This window comes from Ovis aries, chromosome X (genome assembly GCF_016772045.2).
Source record: "Ovis aries strain OAR_USU_Benz2616 breed Rambouillet chromosome X, ARS-UI_Ramb_v3.0, whole genome shotgun sequence".
Taxonomy (NCBI): domain Eukaryota; kingdom Metazoa; phylum Chordata; class Mammalia; order Artiodactyla; family Bovidae; genus Ovis; species Ovis aries.
This window is the reverse complement of record NC_056080.1, coordinates 128,738,627-128,758,148: the sequence shown is the minus strand read 5'-3', so window position 1 is coordinate 128,758,148 and position 19,522 is coordinate 128,738,627. Positions and strand designations below refer to the sequence as shown.

At 39.9% G+C, this 19,522-nt stretch overlaps 1 protein-coding gene across 1 annotated transcript in view; it reads left to right on the top strand.

The window, feature by feature from the left end:
- Positions 1-561: 561 nt before the first annotated feature.
- RADX (RPA1 related single stranded DNA binding protein, X-linked) overlaps positions 562-19,522 on the top strand; it is an 85,837-nt gene continuing 66,876 nt past the window's right edge. The window contains 5 exon segments of the mRNA XM_027963492.3: positions 562-652; positions 655-782; positions 784-841; positions 844-1,095; positions 1,098-1,262. Of these exon segments, the coding sequence (XP_027819293.1) occupies positions 628-652; positions 655-782; positions 784-841; positions 844-1,095; positions 1,098-1,262 (628 nt within the window). The 5' untranslated portion in view covers positions 562-627.

Below are 19,522 nucleotides of genomic sequence, written 5' to 3'. Positions count from 1 at the left end.
GCCAGGGGTCGAACCCGCGTCTCTTATGTCTCCTGCATTGGCAGGCAGGTTCTTACCACTAGCGCCACCTGGGAAGCCCCCATTTACTTTCTGTTGCTGGCCCAAAAGGGACTTCCCTGATGGCTCAGATGATAAAGATTCTGCCAAAGGCCCTGCTCCTCTCCCACCCCACCCCCCAAAACTCTGAGCTTTGACTACTTGCTTCCGGCTTCCAGCCCAGTTTCTCTTCACCATAGCCTCTGGGCACCCTCCCTACCCGAAGAGTCACGAGGGCTCCTCCCCTCCCTCTGGTTACTTTGCTTTGGAAACCGTGGGGACCAGAGCTTTTCCGGCTTCTCCAATCCGGGCATTCCAGCCGGCTCTCAGTAAGAGAACCCGCCGCACAACCACGTGTGTTACTGCCTAATAATAGTTCCTGGGACACAGAAGCCCGCTTGGCGAGGGCCAGGGCCAGAGAGCCGAGGCACACACGTGTAAAGTCTTTGTAGCTTCGCGACGGGGCGGAGCCTTACCAGCCCCCTGGGGCCGAGTAACCTTTAAGGCTCGCGCGCGCGGTTTCTTATTCTTTTAGCTTAGGACCCAGCAAGCTGACTTTTTAAAGCGAAGAGGGTACGCAGTTACCCAGCAATGTCTGGTGAGAAGGGTCAGCCTCAGACCCATCCCAGGCTGGGGTCGATATGCCGTACCCGGAGAGAAATGGGACTGTGGTCCCGGGAGGTGTGGTCCGAAGGGTCGGTGCCTTAGGGCGCCAGTCCTGGATCCAAAAGGTTCTTGAGCAAGTAAATAGATTCACCTCGCCAGTGGGTCACCCCATCGGAGGTGGTTCCTGTCGTAGTTTTGGCCTCCAGAGATACCTGTTAGAGGATGAGCCACGCGACGTGGCACCTAAACCTCCGCTTTACTGCTTTGATGTGACAATCTCGGACGGGGTGTGCCAGGAGAAGTGCTACCTGGACCCCAGCCTGAATTCTCTCGTATATAAAAATATTCTCAAAGTTGGCATAGAAGTGAGAATTTCCAGAGTCTCATGCATTTACAATGAGAAAAGAATAGGCCAGGGAATCTTGTGCATAAATAACGTTCTCTGTGGGGAGTTGCTGGAGTCTCTCTACAAACTCCCTTCAGAAATAGTGCGCACCGAGAGGTCCCCGAAAGACCTTTAAGAGGTGGAAAAAGTCATTACCTGCCCCTGTGGAATAACGAAGATCCGTATGGAGATATCTGGCTAAACAATAAGCAACCAGAGGAGCACAATTTTAACAGTAAGTAATTGGAGAGAACGCCGGAGGGGTTAAAAAATAGTTTTTAGGAATTCACATTAATGGAAAAGGAAACGAAGGTGTTTGGGTCTTGTTAATTATAAGCCAGGAGTGGTAAGAGACAAGCTTCGCAGGATGACGGAGAGACGGTCGGTCGCTTAATGAAATTTACACAGCTTGTGTCTTGGGTTGACTGTAGAAAGGGGCCATTTCGGCAAGTGTCTTGCATGTGGTTTAAATTTAATCTGACGAACGTAGTCTCCTTGCAGTCAGTGTTCCTCATGTGTTTGTTATAAGTTTGACGGAGTGAAATTCATTTTAGTTGTATCCCCATTCCAGCCGTGGAAGTAGTACTTTCTGTGTTGTTGGAAAGCTTTGAATTTGGCATAAAAGTTGTAAAAATTTGGGGTTTGCCTTTTTAAACTTTGATTCAAAAAAGGATGTTCCGTGATTTATTCCTTAGTTTACATTTAATGAAATGCCATTTTTATACCGTTAACTGTAGCAGTTTCGTAAATACTGTGTTTGGAATGTGTGATTTTTGTGGAAAAGCTTGAAATTCTCATTTTTGTGTTTATTACTTACCACGAACAAAACTAATCTAAGTTCAGTTTCGTAAGAAGGAAGTTAACCTGATAATGCTGGCTCCTTAGTCACCAGCCACTGCTCTAAAATACATTTTTATCTATAAGAGATGTAAATGAGCAGAATTATAGGTATGTAGGTATATGGAATAGAGAAGGCAGTGGCAACCCACTCCAGTACTCTTGCCTGGCAAATCCCATGGACAGAGGAACCTGGTAGGCTGCAGTCCATGGGGTCGCACAGAGTCGGACACGACTGAAGCAACTTAGCAGCAGGTATATGGAAAGGGGAAGAAATAAAGTGCAAAAAATAAAGGCAAAAGTACTGGAGCAAGAAAGATAATTTTCTGCATTTACTGCTTTTCAGGTTTTTTTTTTTTTTAAACGTTGCAGTAGTAATGCTATGATGTGTAACAGCAACAGACTTGAAAAGATAATTGAGATGAAAATATGCAATTGAAGTAATATCCAGTTATAAGAAAAAGAAGATGGCTGTAGAAATGTGTAGCTAAGGATGATTTTAAAAACTTAAACTTTAAAAAGAAGACTCATTTCAGGGATGAAATAATGAAATTTTTTTTAAATCTCAAGCATGGAATAAAGCAGTAATGCATTACTACTCTGTTGAATATTTTTATTTTTAGAATTGAATGTACAAATGAAAAATTGGTGCTCTAGAAGAACTGAGAATAATAATTTGTAAAATGTTATTTAATTTCTCTGATTATGAAAGTAATATCTATTCATTATTTAAACCATATTTTTATTGCAAAAGGCAAGGTCCATGTGCTAAAAAATCCAAACTTTATATTTAAAAGTATATTGTATTAAAAGTGTAAGACCCAAGTACAGTAAAGTGTTAATGACAAACCTAGAAGTATTGGTGTTCTTTCAGATTTGTTGTATGTTTGAAGTTTTTAATGATAAAATGTCTGAGGGAGACGGCAAGGGTGGGATGATTTGGGAGAATGGCATTGAAACATGTATAATATCATATGTGAAACGAATCGCCAGTCCAGGTTCGATGCATGATACTGGATGCTTGAGGATGGTGCACTGGGATGACCCAGAGGGATGGTACGGGGAGAGAGGTGGGAGGGGGGTTCAGGATGGGGAACAAACACGTGTACACCCGTGGCGGATTCATGTTGATGTATGGCAAAACCAAAATAATATTGTAAAGTAATTAGCCTCCAATTAAATAAATTTATATAAAATAATAATAAAAGGTTTGGATGGAGTAAAAGACCCTTCTTACTTCCTCTTATGGCTTCAACTTTCCACTCAAAATGGGGAAAAGTGATTATATTACATTTTATGATTTGTTATTTCTACTTCTCTCAAGTGTCTTTAACACACATCTTTTTATACACTTTTCTGTAGTGGGGGTGTACCATAATTTATATAATCATGCCCATTTTAATGGGTAATTTATAGTTTTAGACAGTTATTAGTTTTCCAGTTTTGGATCCAGTTCTGAACCTCATTAGGATATGCCTGTTTGTTTACTATGTTCAAATATTTCTGTTAAATGGACGGCTTCCGAGCAGTGAAATTACTGGGTTAAAGAGTATTTGAATTTTAAAATGGGTATTGACAAAGCGGTTTCTGAAAAAGTGGGTCCTTACCTGGAGAATCCCAGGGACGGGGGAGCCTGGTGGGCTGCCGTCTCTGGGGTCGCATGGAGTCGGGCACGACTGAAGCAACTTAGCAGCAGCAACATATTTAGTAGAGTGCCCATTTCCCCATTTTATACTATTGTTTTAAATTATATCTTTTTTTCTATTTAATTTATAGAATTTCTTTGCTAAGGGCAGTAAGTTTTTACCTGCTGTATATTGCAAGTTATTTTCTTCCACTCTGTCCCTCTTCTCTTAGATTTGTTGTGTGATTTTGTGCTTTTTAAACTTTTCTATTCGGTATACTGTGTACACAGTAAAATAGAAAAATCTTAAAAATACAGCTATATATACATCTGTGTAACTATCCCCCTAGATCAAGATACGGAGCATTTCAGGAACCCCAAAAGTCTTCCTCTTCAGGTTCAGTATCCTATTCCAAAAGTAAACGATAATACGTCAGAGACAGCTTTTTAAAATGCAAGTTAGGAGAATTCCCTGGTAGTCTAGTTGTTAGGACTCCACTTCCACCGCCCAGGTCCAGGGTTCCATCCCTGGTCAGGGATCTAAGATCCTGCAAGTAGAGCCTGCGGGCAAAAAGTAAAATGGAAGTTAGACTGTGCCACTCTCCTGCCTAAACCACTCCCCAGCCTAAACCACTCCCCAGGGTTCCCCATTGCACTTAGACAAACATCTAGACCACCCACCAGGATCCACATGGCCTTATGGCGGATGCAAACTCTTTCTCTAAAGAGATAGTAAATCTTTTTGTCTTTTTGAGACCTATGGTTTCTGCTGCAGCTATTGAACTTTTATGGAAAGCAGCACAGAAAATGTGTAAATGTATGGGTTATTTTATTAACAAATCCTGGCTGCTGCTGCTGCTAAGTCGCTTCAGTCACTTCTAACTCTGTGCGACCCCATAGACGGCAGCCCACCAGGCTCCCCCGTCCTTGGGATTCTCCAGGCAAGAACACTGGAGTGGGTTGCTATTTCCTTCTCCAATGCATGAAAGTGAAATGTGAAAGTGAAGTCGCTCAGTTGTGTCCAACTCTTAGCGACCCCATGGACTGCTGGCAGCAAGCTGTATTTATCCTGATGACCGCAGTTTGCGGAGCCCTGCTGTACACAGCTGCAGCCTTCCTTCCTTCTCTCCTGCACCATGTTGTTTCAGCATACCGGCCGCCATTTTTCCACCCCGCCCACCAGCCGCCTTTTTAATTTTTTTTTTTCCCCTTGCCGTTTTCGGTTCAGACACTAAAGAGTCTGCCTGTAGTGCAGGAGACCCAGGTTCAATCCATGGGTCAGGAAGATTCCCTGGAGGAACTGGGAACCCACTCCAGTATTCTTGCCTGGAGAATACCATGGACAGAGGAGCCTGGTGGGCTACAGTCCATGGGGTCGCAAAGAGTCTGACACGACTGAGCGACTAACACACAAGCTTTAAACATCCAAGCTTTATCCTGCTGCAGGGACTTTGTGCCTGCCTTTTCCTCTTTTTGGAAAGTTCTTTCCCATCCTCAGGTTTCAACTCAAATAAAACATTTTAAAAGGGTTATTTAAATATGTATTCCCTCCCCTTTTATGGTTATTGTGTGTTGCTCAGTTGCTCAGTTATGTCCAACTCTTTGCAACCCCATGGGGTGTAGCCCGCCAGTCTCTTGTCCATGGGATTCTCCAGGCAAGAATACTGGGGTTGGTAGTCATTTCCTTCTCCAGGGGATCTTCCTGACCTAGGGATCGAACCTGGGTCTTGTGCATTGCAGGTGGACTTTTTACCATCTGAGCCACCAGGGAAAGTAGAGAGTCCGCCTGCAACGCGGGAGATGCAAGAGACCCAGGTTCAGCGCCTGGTTCGGGAAGATCCTCTGGAGAAGGAAATGGTTATCGACTCCAATATTCTTGCCTGGAGAATCCTGTGGACAGAGGAACCTGGAGGGCTACAGTCCATGGTGTCACAAAGAGTGGGACACGACTGAGGGACTAACACTTTATTGTTATTACACCACTGTAACAGAATTGATAACACTCAGAAATTATTTTGTTTTCTTTCTCCTCCCTCTAATTTATAAGATCCTTGGGGGTAAGCACTCGTGTTTGTTTGTTTGTTTTTTTTTTTCCACTGCTGTGGTCTATTTTTTTTATAGGCAGGAAAATGTGTGGCACATAGTAGGCAGTTGAGAAGTGTTCATTGAATAAAGGAATGAATGAAATAGATTACATTCATAGGTTTTCTGATGTTGAACCACTACTGTTTTTACTTGGTCATGCTTGTCATTGTTATATCTATATATTCAAGTGAATTTGATCCTTAAGTTTTGTTATATTTTAGGAAAGTACTATTTCAGTTCAATTTTGATACCAGATTAATTAATATTATTCTAAAGAATGAGTTAGGAAGCTTGCCTGTTTTCCTGAGCTTAGAGAAATAACGTGTTCTTTGAAGGTTTGGTGGAATTTACCCCCAAAACTATTTGAACCTGGGACCTTGGGTGAACATTGGGAGTTCGGAAAATGATTTTCTTATCAATTTGTGAGAAAGTAGTAAAACCAGTAACGCTTCTTTTGAGTGCATTTTTGAGAATTTACATTTCACTAGGAAATCACATTTCACCTAAATCTCAGAGCTGTACATAATCTACATGTTTTAATCTCTATCTTGTCAGTTACATCCCCTGATATGTTCCTAATGATCAAGTCTTCACCCTTTTTCGTGATCAGCCTTGGCAGAGGTTTGTCTACTTTCTTGTTATTCAAAAATAAGACTCTTAGCTTTACTAATTAAAAGTCTGTATCAGGGAGATGTTTCTACTTTATTTGTACTGTCATCTTTAATTATTTTTACATCCTTTGTTCATTTTTTATTTTTATTTTTGGTACTTCCTTCTAGAGTTGAATGCTTGGTTTATTTATTCCCTTCTTTATTTCTTCCAAAAGCTTTAACAGTTCTGAAATTTCGCACAGTTACTGTTTTTGCTGTATACCCCAGGTTTTGAAGTATAGAGATTTTATTATTACTCATTACTCATATTTTCTGATTTTAAATTTGAGTTTCTGTTTACCCTGAAAAGTTTAGAAAAAGTTTGCTGATTAGCTATGCAGTTCCTTGTTATACCAGGTTTTAAATTTTTTTTCATTAAAACATTCCATATCCTTATTTTAAAATCTATTTTATTTGCCCATTTCTTTGAGAGGAATATTGACTTCTCTTTATGAAGGTGATTTTTTTCATTTCTGCTTATATTTCTAAAAGTTTTAGGTTTAGATCTTTCCGTAATACACAAAGTTTCATAACGAGTATATCTTGGTGAATTTTACTCTTAACAACATAGAATTTCTCTTAGTCCCTTTTTGCCTCAAATTATATTTTGTCTAATAGTACTGTTTACCACTTCCATGGCCTTTTAGCATTTAGAGCCATGATTCTTAAACCTGAGTGTGCATCCACATCACCTCAAAGTGAAAGTGAAAGTTGCTCAGTCGTGTCCGACTCTGCGACCCTATGGACCACAGTCCATGGAAATCTTCAGGCCAGAATACTGGAGTGGGTAACTTTTCCCGTCTCCAGGGGATCTTCTCAACCCAGGGATCGAACCCAGGTCTCCTGCTTTACAACAGGATTCTTTACCAGCTGAGCCACAAGGGAAGCCCAAGAATACTGGAGTGGGTAGCCTATCCCTTCTCCAGCAGATCTTCCGGCTGCAGAACCTGGGTCTTCTGCACTGCAGGCAGATTCTTTACCAACTGAGCTATGAGGGAAGCCATATGACCTCAGAAATTCAGATTGCTGGATCCTGCCACCAGTTTATGATTCTCAGTACATCTGCCCTAGAATTTACATTTGTAACACATTGATTCTTCTGGTGCAAAGGCCACACTTTGATAACCACTGGCTTAGTGTAAATTTCTTTGCTCATCACTTTATTTCCATTTTTTAAAAAATGGTTTTTGCCATACATTCACATTAATCAGGCGTTGGTGTACGTGTGTTCCCCATCCTGAGCCTGCCTCCCACCTCCCTCCCATCCCATCTCTCAGGGTCATCCCCATGCACCAGCCCTGACCACCCTGCCTCATGCATCAAACGTGGACTGGTGATCTATTTCACATATGATAATATACAAGTTTCAATGCTTTTCTCTCAAATCAGACTTGTTTTAGGTTTCTCTGTATAGCTAAGCTTTTTCTTTTTTACCCAAATTCTTTTTCTTTCAAGAGATGAAGTTAATCAAGTTAAATTTTATGTAATTAATGATGTTTATACTTATTCTTGCAGTCCTACTTTATTATATGCTATGCATTATTTGTTTTATAAATTCATATATTTTAATTAGAGGCTAATTACTTTATGGTACTGTATTGGTTTTGCCATACATCAACATGAATCCACCATGGGTGTACATGTGTTCCCCATCCTGAACCGTCCCCCTCACCTGCCTCCCCATACCATCCCTCTGGGTCATCCCAGTGCACCATCCTCAAGCATCCTGTATCATGCATTGAACCTGGATTGGTGATTCGTTCACATATAATATTAGACATGTTTCAGTGCCATTCTCCCAAACCATCCCACCCTCGCCCTCTCCCACAGAGTCCAAAAGACTGTTCTATACATCTGTGTCTCTTTTGCTGTCTCACATACACAGTTATCATTACCATCTTTCTAGATTCCATATATATATGCGTTAGTATACTGTATTAGTGTTTTTCTTTCAGGCTTACTGCTCCAGTTTCATCCACCTCATTAGAACTGATTCAAATGCATTCTTTTTAATGGCTGAGTAATACTCCATTGTGTATATGTACCCCAGCTGTCTTATCCATTCATCTGCTGATGGACGTCTAGGTTGATTCCATGTCCTGGCTATTATACACAGTGCTGCGATGAACATTGGGGTACACGTGTCTCTGTCAATTCTGGTTTCCTCGGTGTGTATGCCCAGCAGTGGGATTGCTGGGTCATAAGGCAGTTCTAATTCCAGTTTTTAAGGAATCTCCACACTGTTCTCCACAGTGGCTGTACTAGTTTGCATTCCCACCAACAGTGTAAGAGGGTTCCCTTTTCTCCACACCCTCTCCAGCATTTATTGGATAGACTTTTGGATAGCAGCCATGCTGACTGGCATGAGATGGTACCTCACTGTGGTTTTGATTTGCATTTCTCTGATAATGAGTGATGTTGAGCATCTTTTCATGTGTTTGTTAGCCATCTGTAAGTCTTCTTTGGAGAAATGTCTATTTAGTTCTTTGGCCCATTTTTTTGATTCAGTTGTTTATTTTTCTGGAATTGAACCGCAGGAGTTGCTTATATATTTTTGAGATTAGCTTTTTGTCAGTTGATTCATTTGCTATTATTTTCTCCCGTTCTAAAGGCTGTCTTTTCACCTTGCTTAGAGTTTCCTTTGTTGTGCAGAAGCTTTTAATTTTAATTAGGCCCCATTTGTTTGTTTTTGCTTATATTTCCACTATTCTCGGAGGTGGGTCATAGAGGATCCTGCTGTGATTCATGTTGGAGAGTATTTTGCTGATGTTCTCCTCTAGGAGTTTCATAGTTTCTGGCCTTACATTTAGATCTTTAATCCATTTTGAGTTTATTTTTGTATATGGTGTTAGAAAGTATTCTAGTTTGATTCTTTTACAAGTGGTTGACCAGTTTTCCCAGCACCACTTGTTAAAGAGATTGTCTTTTCTCCACATCTGGTCCCATCACTTCATGGGAAATAGATGGGGAAACAGTGGAAACAGTGTCAGACTTTTATTTTTGTGGGGGCTCCAAAATCACTGCAGATGGTGACTGCAGCCATGAAATTAAAAGACGCTTACTCCTTGGAAGAAAAGTTATGACCAAACTAGATAGCATATTCAAAAGCAGAGACATTACTTTGCCAACTAAGGTCCGTCTAGTCAAGGCTATGGTTTTTCCAGTAGTCATGTATGGATGTGAGAGTTGGACTGTGAAGAAGGCTGAGTTCCGAAGAATTGATGCTTTTGAATTGTGGTGTTGGAGAAGACTCTTGAGAGTCCCTTGGACTGCAAGGAGATCCCACCAGTCCATTCTGAAGGAGATCAGCCCTGGGATTTCTTTGGAAGGAATGATGCTGAAGCTGAAACTCCAGTACTTTGGCCACCTCATGTGAAGAGTTGACTCACTGGGAAAGACTCTGATGCTGGGAGGGATTGGGGGCAGGAGGAGAAGGGGACGACCGAGGATGAGATGGCTGGATGGCATCACAGACTCAATGGACGTGAGTCTGAGTGAACTCCGGGTGTTGGTGATGGACAGGGAGGCCTGGCGTGCTGCTATTCATGGGGTTGCAAAGAGTCAGACATGACTGAGTGACTGAAACGAACTGAACTGAACTGAACCTCCTTTGTCAAAGATAAAGTGTCCATAGGTGCATGAATTTCTCTCTGGGGTTTCTCTTATGTTCCATTGATCTATATTTCTGTCTTTGTGCCAGTACCATACTGTGTTGATGACTGTAGAGCCTGAAGTCAGGCAGGTTGATTCCTCCAGTTCCATTCTTCTTTCTCAAGATTACTTTGGCTATTTGAAGTTTTTTGTATTTCCATACAAATTGTGAAATTATTTGTTTTAGGTCTGTGAAAAATACCATTGGTAGCTTGATAGGGATTGCATTGAATCTATAGATTGCTTTGAGTAGTATACTCATTTTCACTATATTGATTCTTCTGATCCATGAACATGGTATATTTCTCCATCTATTAGTGTCCTCTTTGATTTCTTTCACCAGTGTTTTATAGTTTTCTATATATACGTCTTTATTTTCTTTAGGTAGATATATTCCTAAGTATTTTATTCTTTTGTTGCAATGGTGAATGGGATTGTTTGCTTAATTTCTCTATTTTTTCATTATTAGCATATAAGAATGCAAGCAATTTCTGTGTGTTGATTTTATATCCTGCAACTTTACTATATTAATTGATTAGCTCTAGTAATTTTCTGGTGGAGTCTTTATGGTTTTCTATGTAGAGGATCATATAATCTGCAAACAGTGAGAGTTTTACTTCTTTTCCAATCTGGATTCCATTTTTTTTTCTTATTCTGCTCTGACTTCTGTGGCCAAAACGTCCAAAACTATGTTGAATGGTAGTGGTGAAAGTGGGCACCCTTGTCTTGTTCCTGACTTTAGGGGGAATAATTTCAATTTTTCACTATTGAGGATAATGTTTGCTGTGGGTTTGTCATATATAGCTTTTATTATGTTGAGGTATGTTCCTTCTATTCCTGCTTTCTGGAGAGTTTTTTTTTTATCATAAATGGATGTTGAATTTTGTCAAAGGCTTTCTCTGTATCTATTGAGATAATCATATGGCTTTTAGTTTTCAATTTGTTAATGTGGTGTATTACATTGATTGATTTGTGGGTATTGAAGAATCCTTGCATCCCTGGGATAAAGCCCACTTGGTCATGGTGTATGATCTTTTTAATGTGTTGTTGGATTCTATTTGCTAGAATTTTGTTAAGGATTTTTGCATCTATGTTCATCAGTGATATTGGCCTGTAGTTTTCTTTTTTTGTGGCACCTTTGTCAGGTTTAGGTATTAGGGTGATGGTGGCCTCATAGAATGAGTTTGGAAGTTTCCCTTCCTCTGCAATTTTCTGGAAGAGTTTGAGTAGGATAGGTGATAGCTCTTCTAGAAATTTTTGGTAGAATTCATCTGTGAAGCCGTCTGGACCTGGGTTTTTGTTTGCTGGAAGATTTCTGATTACAGTTTCAATTTCTGTGCTTTTGATGGATCTGTTAAGATTTTCTGTTTCTTCCTTGTTCAGTTTTGGAAAGTTGTACTTTTCTAAGAATTCGTCCATTTCATTCAAGTTGTCCATTTTATTGGCATATAATTGCTGACAGTAGTCACTTATAATCCTTTGTATTTCTGTGTTGTCTGTTGTGATCTCTCCATTTTCATTTCTAATTTTATTGATCTGATTTTTCTCCCTTTGTTTCTTGATGAGTCTGGCTAATGGTTTGTCAATTTTATTTATCCTCTCAAAGAACCAGCTTTTGGCTTTGTTGATTTTTGCTATGGTCTCTTTTGTTTCTTTTGCATTTATTTCTGCCCTAATTTTTCAGATTTCTTTCCTTCTACTCACCCTGGGGTTCTCCTTTTCTTCCTTTTCTAGTTGCCTTAGGTGTAGAGTTAGGTTATTTAGTTGACTTTTTTCTTGTTTCTTGAGGTATGCCTGTGTTGCTATGAACTTTCCCCTTAGCACTGCTTTTACAGTGTCCCATAGGTTTGGGGTTGTTGTGTTTTCATTTTCATTCGTTTCTATGCATATTTGGATTTCTTTTTTATTTCTTCTGTGATTTGTTGGTTATTCAGCAGCGTGTTGTTCAGCCTTCATATGTTGGAATTTTAGTAGTTTTTCTCCTCTAATTGAGATCTAATCTTACTGCATTGTGGTCAGAAAAGATGCTTGGAATGATTTCAGTGTTTTTGAATTTACCAAGGCTAGATTTATGGCCCAAGATGTGATCTATCCTGGAGAAGGTTCCGGGTGCACTTGAGAAAAAGGTGAAATTCATTGTTTTGGGGTGAAATGTCTTATAGATATCAATTAGGTCTACCTGGTCTATTGTATCACTTAAAGTTTGTGTTTCCTTGTTAATTTTCTGTTTAGTTGATCTATCCATAGGTGTGTGTGGGGTATTAAAGTCTCCCACTATTATTGTGTTATTGTTAATTTCCCCTTTCATACTTGTTATCATTTGTCTTACATATTGCGGTGCTCTTATGTTGGGTGCATATATATTTATAATTGTTATATCTTCTTCTAGGATTGATCCTTTGATCATTATGTAGTGTCCTTCTTTGTCTCTTTTCACAGCCTTTGCTCTAAAGTCTATTTTATCTGATATGAGTATTGCTACTCCTGCTTTCCTTTGGTCTCTATTTGCATGGAATATCTTTTTCCAGCCCTTCACTTTCAGTCTGTATGTGTCCCTTGTTTTGAGGTGGGTCTCTTGTAGACAACATATATAGGAGTCTTGTGTAGACAACATATATAGGAGTCTTGTATTTGTATCCATTCAGCCAGTCTTTGTCTTTTGGTTGGGGTGTTCAACCCATTTACATTTAAGGTAATTATTGATAAGTATGATCCCATTGCCATTTACTTTATTGTTTTGGGTTCAGGTTTATACACCCTTTTTGTGTTTCCTGTCTACAGAAGATCCTTTAGCATTTGTTGGAGAGCTGGTTTGGTGGTGCTGAATTCTCTCAGCTTTTGCTTGTCTGTAAAGCTTTTGATTTCTCCTTCGTATTTGAATGAGATCCTTGCTGGGTAGAGTAATCTGGGCCGTAGGTTATTTTCTTTCATCACTTTAAGTATGTCTTGCCTTTCCCTCCTGGCCTGAAGAGTTTCTATTGAAAGACCAGCTGTTATCCTTATGGGAATCCCCTTGTGTGTTATTTGTTGTTTTTCCCTTGCTACTTTTAATATTTGTTCTTTGTGTTTGATGTTTGTTACTTTGATTAATATGTGTCTTGGGGTGTATCGCCTTGGGTTTATCCTGTTTGGGACTCTCTGGGTTTCTTGGACTTGGGTGATTATTTCCTTCCCCATTTTAGGGACGTTTTCAACTGTTATCTCCTCAAGTATTTTCTCATGGTCTTTCTTTTTATCTTCTTCTTCTGGGACTCCTATGATTCGAATGTTGGGGCATTTAACATCGTCTCAGAGGTCTCTGAGATTGTCCTCATTTGTTTTAATTCGTTTTTCTTTTTTCCTCTCTGATTCATTTATTTCTGCCATTCTATCTTCTGCTTCACTAATCGTCTCTTCTGCCTCCCTTATTCTACTATTTGTTCCCTCCAGAGTGTTTTTGATATCATTTGTTGCGTTATTCATTATATATTGACTGGTTTTTAATTTCTTCTAGGTCCTTGTTAAACCTTTCTTGCATCTTCTCAATCCTTGTCTCCAGGCTTTTTATCTGTGATTCCATTTTGTTTCAAGATTTTGGATCATTTTCACTACCATTATTTGGAATTCTTTCTCAAGTAGATTCCCTATCTCTTCCTCTTTTGTTTGGTTTGGTGGGCATTTTATCCCGTTCCTTTACCTGCTGGGTATTCCTCTGTCTCTTCATCTTGTTTATATGGCTATGTTTGGGGTGGCCTTTCTGTATTGTGGCAGTTTGTGGAGTTCTTCTTATTGTGGAGTTTCCTCGCTGTGTGTGGGGTTGTACGGGTGTCTTGTCAATGTTTCCTGGTTAAGGAAGCTTGTGTTGGTGTTCTGGTGGGTGGAGCTAGATTTCTTCTCTCTGGAGTGCAACGAAGTGTCCAGTAATGAGTTATGAGATGTGAATGGGTTTGGGCAGCCTGTATATTGAAGCTTTGGAGAAGGCAATGGCAACCCACTCCAGTGTTCTTGCCTTGGAATCCCAGGGACGGGGGAGCCTGGTGGGCTGCCGTCTGTGGGGTCGCACAGAGTCGGACACGACTGAAGCGACTTAGCAGCAGCAGCAGCAGTATATTGAAGCTCAGGGCTGTGTTCCTGTGTTGCTGGAGAATTTGTGTGGTATGTCTTGCTCTGGAACTTGTTGGCACTTGGGTGATGCTTGGTTTCAGTGTAGGTAGGGAGGCGTTTGATGAGCTCCTGTCGATTAATGTTCCCTGGAGTCAAGAGTTCTCTGGTGTTTTCAGGATTTGGACTTAAGCCTCCTGCTTCTGGTTTTCAGTCTTATTTTTACAGTAGTCTCAAGACTTCTCCATCTATACAGCACCTTTGATAAACTATCTAGGTTAAAGTGAAAAGTTTCTCCACAGTGAGGGACACCCAGAGAGGTTTGCAGAGTTACATGGAGAAGAGAAGAGGGAGGAGGGAGTTATAGGTGACCCGAATGAGATGAGGTGGAAGGAAAAGAGGAGAGAGCAAGCTAGCCAATAATCACTTCCTTATGTGCGCTCCACCGTCGGGACTGCTCAGAGATGTTCACGGAGTTATACAGAGAAGAGAAGAGGGAGGAACAAGACAGAGGTGACCAGGAGGATAAAGGGGGGAATCAAAAAGGAGAGAGACAGATCCAGCCAGTAATCAGTTCTCTAAGTGTTCTCCACCATCGGGAACACACAGAGAGATTCACAGAGTTGGGTAGAGAAGAGAAGGGGGAGAGAGGAGATAGAGGCGACCTGGTGGAGAAAAAGGAGAGTCCAAAGGGGGAGAGAGCAGTCAAGCCAGTAATCTTGCTCTCAAGTAAAAATGGGTACTGAAGATTGGGTTCTTAAAGGTACAGAATTGATAACCAATACCAAAAAGCAAAGATTAAAAATCTAAAGTAGAGGTTGGATTTTCAAAAAATACAATATTAAAGAAGAAAAAAGTCACAAACATTATAAAATATATATATATGAAGTCTGCTTTAAAAAATAGGGTCTCTTTTTTTTGCAAAGTAATAGTAGGTTATAAAAATTAAAATTAAAAGAGTAATAGAGGACTTAAAATTTTTTAAAAAATTAAAGAATGATAGTAAAAATATTAAAAATATATCTAGGACTTTCTCTGGTGGTGTTGTGGGCAGTGTGGGGTCAGTTCATTTTCAGATAGTTCCTTGATCTAGCTTGTATTTCTCAATATCTACAGGCTCTTTTCTATGTAGTCAGTACTAACTACAGGGTTTTAATCTATTGCACCTGTCACTTCCAAGGAGGTTCCCTCTGTTTTAGCTTCTTCTGTTTGCTGGTCTCGTCAGTGTCTGATTTCCGCCCTGACACAAGGGGGCGGTGGTGGGCACTTTTTTAGGCTCACTTGTTCAGTCGTGCTGTGGGGAGGGAGGGACACTGCAAACAAATAACACTGGCGTGTGTTCGCAGTGTCTCGGCCACACTGGGTTTGCCCCCGCTCACGGCGTGTGTGCTTTCCCTGTCTACACTGCTTAGGCTCTAGGTTGCTCTGCCGGGAACTGTCTGAGGCCAGCCCTGCATTGTATGCACTTCCCAGGTCTAAGCCGCTCAGGTTCAGGCACCTGGGTGGTCCTCAGAGACACAGACTTGGTCGGGCCTGTGTTTTGTGCCCTTCCCAGGTCCGAGCAGCTCAGGTGACCAGATGTTTGGCGATCACAGTCACTGTGACTTATCGCCTCCCTTGTCCCTGTTGCTTGGTTTTCTGGGTGTGCAACCGGCGCACCTTTTCAAGTGGATGTTGACCGTCCAGTATCCCAAGAAGTCTTAGTTAGTGACGAAGCCTTCTTGCAGTTCGGTAGATAATGCCTCTCTGGGGCTGCGATTGGCCCCTTCCGGCTCTGGCTGCCCTCGCCTGCCTGTCACCATAAGGGGGATGGTCTGCAGCCGCCTAGCTCTGCTCAGTCCTTTGTTCTGTGATCGGGCCTGACGGTGTCTTAGGTTAGGGCTTTTCACGTAGCTCTAGTCAGTCCTTTGTTCTGTGTGCAGGCCTGGTGGTGTCTTAGGTTAGGGCTTTTCGCGTGGTAGCTATCCCACACTCTGGTTTGCTAGCCCAAGTTAGTTCCCTCAGATTGCCCTCGGGGCATTCAGACCTAGTCCGTTCTCTAAGCAATGCAGCCCGCCTCGCTGCCCAGCCCCTGCTTGCTAGTGGCAGTTACAGGCATCTGTGCTGCTTCTCCGCTGGGGGAGTTACCATGGGCATGTAATCTGTGGGTTTTAATTTATTTGTTTTTCCTCCCGGTTATGTTGCCCTCTGTGGTTCCAAGGCTCACACAGACTCGGCAGTGAGTGTTTCCTGGTGTTTGGAAACTTCTCTTTTATAAGACTCCCTTCCCAGGACAGAGCTCCATCCCTACCTCTTTTGTCTCCCTTTTTGTCTTTTATATTTTTTCCTACCTCCTTTCGAAGACAATTGGTTGCTTTTCTGGGTGCCTGATGTCCTCTGCCGGCATTCAGAAGTTTTGTGGAATTTACTCATCGTTCAAATGTTCTTTTGATGAATTTGTGGGGGAGAAAGTGGTCTCCCCGTCCTATTCCTCCACCATCTTCTATCTTGTCCATGCATTATTTTTTTTAACTATTTGAAAACATTTTTATCTTAGTGATTTAGGAGTAATAGATTTTTATTCTCTTCAATGTTTTAGCATAATTATTTGAACGTGCATTTGATGTCAATCTCCAGAATTATTTAGAGTTTTTAATATTCTCCTGCGCAAGATGTTTAGGACTCTAGTTAATTATGATGCATTTTGGCATACTGCTACATTGGATTTTAAAGTATTTGATTTAGGACTTTTGCCATCATAAATGTTTGGGATTTTTAGTTCTTTTTTACTATTTGTTATAATTTTTAAGATTTATCTAAGTTTATCAAATGAATTGGTACAATTTTTATACTTACTGTGCTCTAGAACAACTGAAGAGAAAGCTATTCTTTGAAAATTGTTAACCATGTGAATCTGGTCCAGTTTGGAAGGTCATTATTAGGAACTTTTTCATTTTCTTCCATGGTTATTGATCTGTTCCAGCGTTCTTCTGTTCCTTAGGGCAACAATATTGGTAATTCATATGTTTCTAGAAGACTATCAATTTCATTGCTGTTTTCATGTTTAGTGCTATATAATCATATAATCTTTAAAATTATTTTCTCTATGTTTATAGGTGATCACATTCTGGGTGTTATCTCTTTGTTTGCTTTCTTCCTGATTGCACTTATAAGGTTTTACTTTTTTATTAATTTTTCCAGGGAATTGGACTTACCAGTCATACTGTTTTCTAATTCATTATTTTCGGTTTTTATCTTTATTCTTCTTTATATTCCTTAGACTTACTCTTTTGAAGTGGTTCTCAATATTAAGGCTTTATTTTCTTTTTTTAAACTCTCCTTCTGAAGTATAGAGTGGAGTTTTCCAGAGGCTGCATGTCAAGGACATTGAAACAGACTGAATAAATGCCAAAGAAAATATTATTTATCCAGCTGTATTCTTTTAAGCTAGATACTAAAGAGATCTGCAGAAATGTAAAACAATACCACTCTTCCCACTACATTTTTGATTTTGAACAATGTACTCATTTTTCAAAAATACATCTTTTTACTATGTATAACAGATTTATTGTTTTTGTTTTAAAAGAATTAATTAAATATTTTTATTTCTTAGTTTTACTATGTAATATGGTAAGTGTTGGTAAATATTACCCACATAAACAGAAGCTTATTGAGGTCTTCAGTAATTTCTTAAGACTATAAAGGGGTCCTGGGACCACCAAGTTTGAGAAACACTATTGCATTGTTTATTAATTTTTATATTGAATATGTAGTCTATTATTTTCATTCTTTCCTTTGATAAAGAATCCACTTATTTATTTCTATGAATTTACATGGATTCACCATTGTCTATGTAATTTCTTTTTAACTTGTAATTTCTTTTTAGATTTTAGAGATATGTATATTCTATGAAATTAGAGGGTTTTTTGTTGTTGTTTTTACCCAATCTGGGAAAATGTTCTCCAGACAGATGTCATCATGGCTGTCTGGACTCAACTGTAGCAGAAATAGTAGCTCTTACAACTCTGGTTTTGTAAAAGTGTGTAGCTTTTGAAGTTATTCCACTTGTAAAGGAGGTGTATGTGCCTTCATTGGTCAAGAGTGTTCCACATACACTGTAGGTAATTCAGAAGTGAGGGACGATTTGCTTCACCATATTAAAAAGGAAATTACTTAATTGTGTCATATCAAATACTAGTCTCTGTGATCCTGGACTAGTAATGTTTTGGGAGAATCTGGAGGGAAAATTTATACAAGATACCTAATACTGAAAATGGGGTGGGTATTAATGGTAGTGTTGTAATTATAAAAGACCATTTAAACTCTTACTGAAAACAAATTATGAGAATACTTTTAATACCAAAGTTGGGTTGGTGATACATTATATAAATAAAAATGGAAGTGGAGGATGCCTTAGAGAAATAAATGAAATGTTTGAGCAAATACCAGTTCAGGTTTTAAAAGCTGGGACTGTAGGCTATGAGAGAAAAATGTGGAGAAAATTGCAGATGGAATCCCTCTTAGCCCAAGGAAGAATACAATTAGAAATACAAATTAATCTTTTAAAGATGATGAATAGCTTTTAAACAGTTTTGGCACTTACCAACAGGCTTGGAGATTAAAACATTTCCAAGTAAATTATATGGCATATAAAAATGTAGTAAGTGCTATTGGTATGTAGAAAAATAAAATGGGATGGAGATAAGGGGATTAGTTTTCTATGGGGGTGGGGAGTTAGAGCTAGCATCACTAAGAAAGTGACCTTTGAGCAAAACTTGAAGGAGAAAATGTCACTCAGATATCTAAGAGAAAGACAGTCCAGATCCAGGGAACAGCAAGTGCAAAGGCCCTGATACAGGACCATGTCTGGAATGTTTGGGGAAAATTGAACTTACACATATGAGACTAAGGTGGGGGCAATAAAGAAATATATCATGAAAATTCTATAAATTAAATGTGTAAGTGCTTAGTAGTCGGAAAATATTCCATGGTGTTGAGTTTTTTCTTAAGGAAGGTAAGTTTTGATCCAAGTCTTCCAGGAAGTAATTACACAGTTTGACAAAATAGAGAGTATTATAGATGGACAATTCCATCTAAATGTGTCAGTTAACATAGGTATTTACCTATATTCCAGTCACATAGTAACTCATGGGTATGTGTGTGTGTGTGTATTGTCACCCTGCTTATTTAACTTAAATGCAGAGTACATCATGAGAAACGCTGGACTGGAAGAAACACAAGCTGGAATCAAGATTGCTGGGAGAAATATCAATAACCTCAGATATGCAGATGACACCACCCTTATGGCAGAAAGTGAAGAGGAGCTAAAAAGCCTCTTGATGAAAGTGAAAGAGGAGAGCAAAAAAGCTGGCCTAAAGCTCAACATTCAGAAAACGAAGATCGTGGCATCCAGTCCCATCACTTCATGGGAAATAGATGGGGAAACAGTGGAAACAGTGTCAGACTTTATTTTTGGGGGCTCCAGAATCACTGCAGATTGTGACTGCAGCCATGAAATTAAAAGACGCTTACTCCTTGGAAGAAAAGTTATGAGCAACCTAGATAGCATATTCAGAAGCAGAGACATTA